The sequence below is a fragment of the Ascaphus truei genome, unplaced genomic scaffold (genome assembly GCF_040206685.1).
Source record: "Ascaphus truei isolate aAscTru1 unplaced genomic scaffold, aAscTru1.hap1 HAP1_SCAFFOLD_427, whole genome shotgun sequence".
Lineage (NCBI taxonomy): Eukaryota > Metazoa > Chordata > Amphibia > Anura > Ascaphidae > Ascaphus > Ascaphus truei.
In genome coordinates, this window is record NW_027456758.1 from 225,546 (window position 1) to 233,030 (window position 7,485).

The 7,485-nt window shown below is 58.4% G+C and overlaps 1 protein-coding gene across 1 annotated transcript in view; it reads left to right on the top strand.

The window, feature by feature from the left end:
- LOC142484023 (helicase SRCAP-like) overlaps positions 1-7,155 on the top strand; it is a 178,103-nt gene extending 170,948 nt beyond the window's left edge. The window contains 3 exon segments of the mRNA XM_075583987.1: positions 185-346; positions 2,857-2,940; positions 4,402-7,155. Of these exon segments, the coding sequence (XP_075440102.1) occupies positions 185-346; positions 2,857-2,940; positions 4,402-6,282 (2,127 nt within the window). The 3' untranslated portion in view covers positions 6,283-7,155.
- Positions 7,156-7,485: the final 330 nt, after the last annotated feature.

Below are 7,485 nucleotides of genomic sequence, written 5' to 3' on the forward strand. Positions count from 1 at the left end.
GTGTCGGGCAGAGGATGAGGAGGACACTGTGTGGTGGTGTGATGGTGTTGTGTTGCAGGCATTGTGTCGGGCAGAGGATGAGGAGGACACTGTGTGGTGGTGTGATGGTGTTGTGTTGCAGGCATTGTGTCGGGCAGAGGATGAGGAGGACACTGTGTGGTGGTGTGATGGTGTTGTGTTGCAGGCATTGTGTCGGGCAGAGGATGAGGAGGACACACTTGCGGCCTCGCTGGTCCGAGCCGAGCAGGTGGCAGACCTGGCAGAGTTTAATGAGAATGTCCCGCTGGAGCCGGAGGAAGAGGAGCAGAGCCGCGCGGAGCAGGAGATAACGGCGCTGGTGGAACAGGTAGTGAGAGGGGGGGAGGCGAGTGCCCCTCTCTGCATCCCTCCTTTCTCCTAATTCCCACACCACCACCCCCCCCCCCCCCCCCACATACACATTTCTCCCGCTCTCCTCTCCCCCTCATTTTTCCTGCTCTGCCCCCCTCATTTTTGCTGCTCTTCCCCCCCTCATTTCTCCTGCTTTCTCCCCCCCTCATTTCTCCTGCTTTCTCCCCCCCCCTCATTTCTCCTGCTTTCTCCCCCCCCCCTCATTTCTCCTGCTTTCTCTCCCCCCCCCCCCCCCCATTTCTCCTGCTTTCTCCCCCCCTCATTTCTCCTGCTTTCTCCCCCCCCTCATTTCTCCTGCTTTCTCCCCCCCCTCATTTCTCCTGCTTTCTCTCCCCCCCCCCCCCCATTTCTCCTGCTTTTTCCCCCCCTCATTTCTCCTGCTTTCTTCCCCCCCCCTCATTTCTCCTGCTTTCTTCCCCCCCCCCCTTTTCTCCTGCTTTCTTCCCCCCCCCCTCATTTCTCCTGCTTTCTTCCCCCCCTCATTTCTCCTGCTCTCTCCCCCCCCATTTCTCCTGCTTTCTTTCCCCCCCCCCTCATTTCTCCTGCTTTCTTCCCCCCCCTCATTTCTCCTGCTCCCCCCCCTCATTTCTCCTGCTCTGCCCCCCTCATTTTTGCTGCTTTCTCCCCCCCTCATTTCTCCTGCTTTCTCCCCCCCTCATTTCTCCTGCTTTCTCCCCCCCTCATTTCTCCTGCTTTCTTCCCCCCCCCCTCTTTTCTCCTGCAATTTCCCCCCCCCATTTCTCCTGCTTTCTTCCCCCCCTCATTTCTCCTGCTCTCTCCCCCCCTCATTTCTCCTGCTTTCCCCCCCTCATTTCTCCTGCTTTATTCCCCCCCCCCCCTCATTTCTCCTGCTTTATTTCCCCCCCCTCATTTCTCCTGCTTTATTTCCCCCCCCTCATTTCTCCTGCTTTGTTCCCCCCCCCCTCATTTCTCCTGCTTTCTCCCCCCCCTCATTTCTCCTGCTTTCTCCCCCCCCTCATTTCTCCTGCTTTCTCCCCCCCCTCATTTCTCCTGCTTCCCCCCCCCCCCTCATTTCTCCTGCTTTCTCCCCCCCTCATTTCTCCTGCTTTCTCCCCCCCTCATTTCTCCTGCTTCCCCCCCCCCTCATTTCTCCTGCTCTCTCCCCCCCCCCCTCATTTCTCCTGCTTTCTTTCCCCTCCCCTCATTTCTCCTGCTTTCCCCCCCCCCCCCTCATTTCTCCTGCTCTCTCCCCCCCCCCCCCCCTCATTTCTCCTGCTTTCTCTCCCCCCTCCCCTCCCATTTATCCTGCTCTCTTCCCCCTCCCTCACATTTTAATCTGGTCTGTAACTGTTATATACGCCTATAATATATATTATCTGTAACTGTTACATACGCCCATAATATATATTATCTGTAACTGTGCATGCAATGTCCTGTATATAATGTATACCCTGCTCATTATGTAACTGTATTTGTAACTATAGAAGAGAAGAAATATAGTATTAAAAAGGCGCCGGCAGATAAAGGATATATTCACCAACAGGGAGAAACCAGTATGGATTCCAGACGGTAGAGATGTGCGGACGAAAGATAAAAGCAGGCGGTGGATATATTTGGGTTAGAGTTAGAACCCCTGAGGAAGAGAGCAGCTCACTCTCGAAACGCGTAGGGTTAATTTGTTGGGACGCAAACCACTACGCCTGAGTCGCTTCCAGTGCCGTGACGAATCAGCTGTTTATCAGCGTGTACTTAGAATCAACACGAATCTGCAGCGGTGAATCTGCCACCAGCCACGAGGAGGAAGGAGCGCCAAGGGGAAGTTAGCCCACGCAGCCTGGCGTGTGTAGCTGACATCCTGGCCCGAACCCGGTGTAACAGCTGTGTGAGCAGCACGAATCTGCTGCGTTTCATCTACCACCAGCTGCGAGGAGGAACGAGCGCCAAGGGAGCAGCACACGCGGCGTGGCGTGTGCAGCTATCATCTCGGCCCTGATCCCTGTGCAGTAGCTGTGTGAGCTGAAAAGAGAGGGGATACTCTCAGATATATCCACCGCCTGCTTATATCTTTCGTCCGCACATCTCTACCGTCTGGAATCCATACTGGTTTCTTCCTGTTGGTGAATATATCCTTTATCTGCCGGCGCCTTTTTAATACTATATTTTTTCTCTTGTTTTGTTATCTGACCAGGGGGTCAGTTTTTAGTATTTAGGCAGCCCCCCGTGCGAGGATATTACTTGCATTAGGGTTAAATCCTATATATAGTTAGCGCTACCTATTCTGTGTTTGCATGTATTTGTAACTATGTATTTGTCATTTTAACTGTGCCCAGGACATACGTGAGAACGAGCGGTAACTCTCACTGTATTACTTCCTGGTAACACATTTTATAAATAAATACATTTCTCCTGCTCTCTTCCCCCCTCCCTCATTTCTCCTACTCTCCCTGTGCTGCCCCCCCCCCCCCCCCCCCTGCCGCTCTCTGATACGTCTCTCTCTCTCTCTAGCTCACTCCTATAGAGCGTTACGCTATGAATTATCTGGAGGCTTCTCTGGAAGATGTGAGCCGAGAGGAACTAAAACAGGCCGAGGTAACGTGACGTTTATCCCTCCACGCGTCACCATCATTCCTACACCTGCCACTCCCCCCTCCCTCTCTCCTTTCTTAGCGCTGACAGGGGCCTCACCCTCCTCCAACCCCCCCCCCCTTATCGATGGCGGCTCTCCTTTTCCTCCCCCCCTCCCTTTTAGCTCTGACGGTTCTCTCCCACCCCCTTAGCACTGACGGGTTCTCTCTCCCCCCCCCCCCCCCCCTCAGCAACGGACTGTTCTCTACACCCCCCCCCCCCATAGCACTGACTGTTCTCCTCCCACTTAACACTGACTGTTCTCTCCCCCCCCCTTAGCACTGACTGTTCTCTCCCCCCCCCCCCCTTAGCACTGACTGTTCTCTTCCCCCCCCCCCCCTTAGCACTGACTGTTCTCTTCCCCCCCCCCCCCCCTTAGCACTGACTGTTCTCTTCCCCCCCCCCCCTTAGCACTGACTGTTCTCTTCCCCTCCCCCCCTTAGCACTGACTGTTCTCTTCCCCCCCCCTTAGCACTGACAGTTCTATCCCCCCCCCCCTTAGCACTAACTGTTCTCTTTCCCCCCCCCCCCTTAGCACTGACTGTTCTCTCCCCCCCCCCTTAGCACTGACTGTTCTCTTCCCCCCCCCCCTTAGCACTGACTGTTCTCTTCCCCCCCCCTTAGCACTGACTGTTCTCTTCCCCTCCCCCCCTTAGCACTGACTGTTCTCTCCCGCCCCCCCCTTAGCACTGACTGTTCTCTTCCCCCCCCCCCCTTAGCAACTGACTGTTCTCTCTCCCCCCCCCCTTAGCACTGACTGTTCTCTCCCCCCCCCCCCTTAGCACTGACTGTTCTCTCCCCCTTTCCCCCCCCCCTTAGCACTGACTGTTCTCTTCCCCCCCCCCCCTTAGCACTGACTGTTCTCTCCCCCTTCCCCCCCCCCCTTAGCACTGACTGTTTTTCTCCCCCTTCCCCCCCCCCCCTTAGCACTGACTGTTCTCTCCCCCCCCCCCCTTAGCACTGACTGTTTTCTCCCCCTTCCCCCCCCCCCCCCTTAGCACTGACTGTTCTCTCCCCCCCCCCCCTTAGCACTGACTTTTCTCTCCCCCTTCCCCCCCCCCCTTAGCACTGACTGTTCTCTCCCCCTTCTCCCCCCCCCCCCCCCTTAGCACTGACTGTTCTCTCCCCCTTCCCCCCCCCCCTTAGCACTGACTGTTCTCTCCCCCCCCCCCCCTTAGCACTGACTGTTTTCTCCCCCTTCCCCCCCCCCCTTAGCACTGACTGTTCTCTCCCCCCCCCCCCCCCCCCTTAGCACTGACTTTTCTCTCCCCCTTCCCCCCCCCCCTTAGCACTGACTGTTCTCTCCCCCTTCTCCCCCCCCCCCCCCTTAGCACTGACTGTTCTCTCCCCCTTCCCCCCCCCCCCCCCTTAGCACTGACTGTTCTCTCCCCCCCCCCCCTTAGCACTGACTGTTTTCTCCCTTAGGAGCAGGTGGAAGCCGCACGGAAAGACTTGTTTCTGGCGAAGGATGAGGGGAAGCAGGAAGAGAGGTGGGGAGTGGAGGAGGAGAGCAAGAGGAGCCGTAAGAGCCGCCCCCCTCCTCCGACCCGGACCCCAGGGGAGCGCACAGGAGTTCGTATGAGTGAGAGACTGCGGGGCGGCCGTCCCAGCGAGAGTGCAGACTTTATGGACAGCCCAGCCATGCCCGAGACAGCCACTCCTGTCCCAGAGACCCTGCAGAGTGACACCTCACTACTATCCATCACGCCCACAGAGAGTGCAGCCCAGGAACCGCAAGAGTGCTCACAGGAGCAAGAGAGACCGCACACACCGGAGAGAGCGTGCAGCCCTCCCCTCATACAGGAGGCGCTGCCGGAACCATCCCCTCCCTCACCACCGCCAACCGCACCGCCGCCGCATGCCACAATCACACCGGGAGAGTGCCCCAAGCAACCCGGCCCGCCTGAGGATGAGAGGGTGCCTGTGCCACATGCGGAGACCACCCCGAGCAGCTCGGTGCCGTGTGCGGGAGAGCGCACGGCCCCCCGTACACCACGGAGAAAGGTAACCGCAGACTGCGAGATTCTGATGGCAGGGACAGGGGACGGCTCCCCCACAGCAAAGGTGCTGAGGAGACTGCCGGGGCGCCTCGTCACGGTGGTGCAGGAGCGCCCCCCTGCCCCGCGCCGGCACAGGCATCGCGGTAAAGGCCCTCGGCCGACCCCAGACATGGCAGCTCAAAGTCCGGACACTGCTGATCCACAGAGCCCTCCTCGTGGTCTCCAGTCAGAAGAGAACTCCGAGGCTGGAAGCCCCCCACCAAAGAGAAAGAGGGGCAGACCCCCCAAGGCGAGAGCCGACCTGCCCCCTGTGTACACCTCCCCCCTGAGAGTCCGCGTGCCTGGCAGTCCTGGTTCATGCTCCAGGTTGAACTCGGAAAGTGAAAGTGGCTCCCCCCCTGAAAAAAGGAAAAGGGGTCGACCCCCGAAAAGGAAGGAGGGGTCAGCGACGCCTCCATCTGCCGCTTCTCCTGTTTGGGATACCACTGCACGGGATCCCCTCTCTCCCCCAGACACTACAGGATCCAATCCCACCTCTGCTACCGTCGGGTCTGGACCAGAACCCCCTGCTGCGAGTAGCGATCCCAGGGAGGGGAAGTGTGATCCCGCTGCTGACCTGACCACTCCCAGCGCTGCTTCCATTCCTCCCACTGGTGTCTGTGGGGAGGGGGCGAGCAGCAGCGGAGCTGACGAGCCCCCCACTCCTCCAAAGCGCAAACGTGGCCGGCCTCCAAAATCGCAATCCCTGCCCAAGAAGGGCTCCAGCCCGACACTGCGTAATGACCGAGGGGATAGCTCCCTGGATGAGTCCCCTAGCCCCCAAATCACAAGGACCCCTCCCCGGCGGAAGAAGAGGCAGTCCCAGCCTACAGCTGTCCCCCTTACTGACACAGACTCCTCCTCTGGGGCGGAGCAGGAGGTGGGCACACGGACCCCGCTGACCCGCAGTGCCAGGACACGGCTTCAGTCCTATGGCCAAGGGATGCCACTTTTACCTACTTCAAACTCTACTCTGGCTCCCAACCCCCCTCGAGGGCGCTCCCCCCGCCCTGCCCCCCGCCACGAAAGACCATCCGCCAAAAGGCGCAAGCCTCTCAGCGGTAGCTCTGCCAGCCCCCTCTCCTCTTCTCCCCACGACAGCTCCAGCGAGAGGCAGGCGGGGAGCAGGAAGCGCCAGTGTCACTCCGCAGAGCGCGTTCTGAGGAGCACATTCACAGCCACACCAGCCAGTAACACACGCTCCTCCCGCCCCCCAACGCTCCCCAATACTCCCAGCAGCCACAGAGGCAGGAAGGCCAAAACGTGAGGAGTGTGCACTCACACCAGAGCTGGCTGCATTTAACCCCATGGGGAGAGCCCCCCCTCACAGGCTGGAGGGAGCCAGAGACAGCACAGGCAAGAGACTCCAACTGACTGCCCGAGCCCACTGAGACAGCCCCATGGAACAGCGCTCTGCGGGTGTCAGTGGGGTATAGTAACAGAGCGACGCTCTGCGGGTGTCTGGGGGCTGTTATACTGGAGAGACGCTTTGCAGGTGTCTGGGGGTATTGTAACAGAGCAACGCTCTGGGGATATAAAGGAGTGGCGCTCTGCGGGTGTGTGGGCGTGGTTATAAGAAAGCGACGCTCTGCAGATGGCCGGGCCTGGTTATAAGGAAGCGACGCTCTGCAGGTGTCCAGGCGTGGTTATAATCCTGACCTTAAACCCCCTTACTAAGAATAAACACAATCTATGCAAAGCAGGCTGAGAGAGAGTCTGGAACAGGTGCAGCCTCAAGGCCCTGGAGCAGGGGGTCTGGGTCTCTGGTTCTAGAGCAGAGGGGACCCCGGGTTTCTTGTTCTGGAGCAGGGGGTCTTGGGTTTCTAATTCTAGATCATGGGGGACCTCGGGTCTGGTTCTGGAGCAGGGGGGACCTCGGTCTCTGGAGCAGGGGGGACCTCGGTCTCTGGTTCAGGAGCAGGGGGGACCTCGGTCTCTGGTTCAGGAGCAGGGGGGACCTCGGTCTCTGGTTCTGGAGCAGGGGGGACCTCGGTCTCTGGTTCAGGAGCAGGGGGGACCTCGGTCTCTGGTTCTGGAGCAGGGGGGACCTCAGGTCTCTTGTTCCAGGATGTTTTGGGGCGCATGTTTGTACACAAGTCCCTGTAATTTCCTCTTCATTAAAATAAAGTGTTGAGTAAAATGTGTGTTCTGTTCTTATTCTGGCGCTCTTGCTGTGAGGGGCAGTCTTGGGGTCTCCTTTGTCTGTGTGTGTGTGTGTGTGTGTGTGTGTGTGTGTGTGTGTGTTTATATAATGTGTGTGTATTAAGTATGTACTGTCTAAGACGTGAATGTGCTCATAAGGGATATTCATACATACATTTATACATACGAGAAAATGTGTGGGAGCGACGTGGAGAAGAGAGGCTGTAACCGCAGGACCTGGGAGATCACTGGGGAGACTACATCCAGCAGGGGGGAGACACGGGCTGGGGAGGATGGGATGAGGGAATGTGTGGGAGCGATGTGGAGA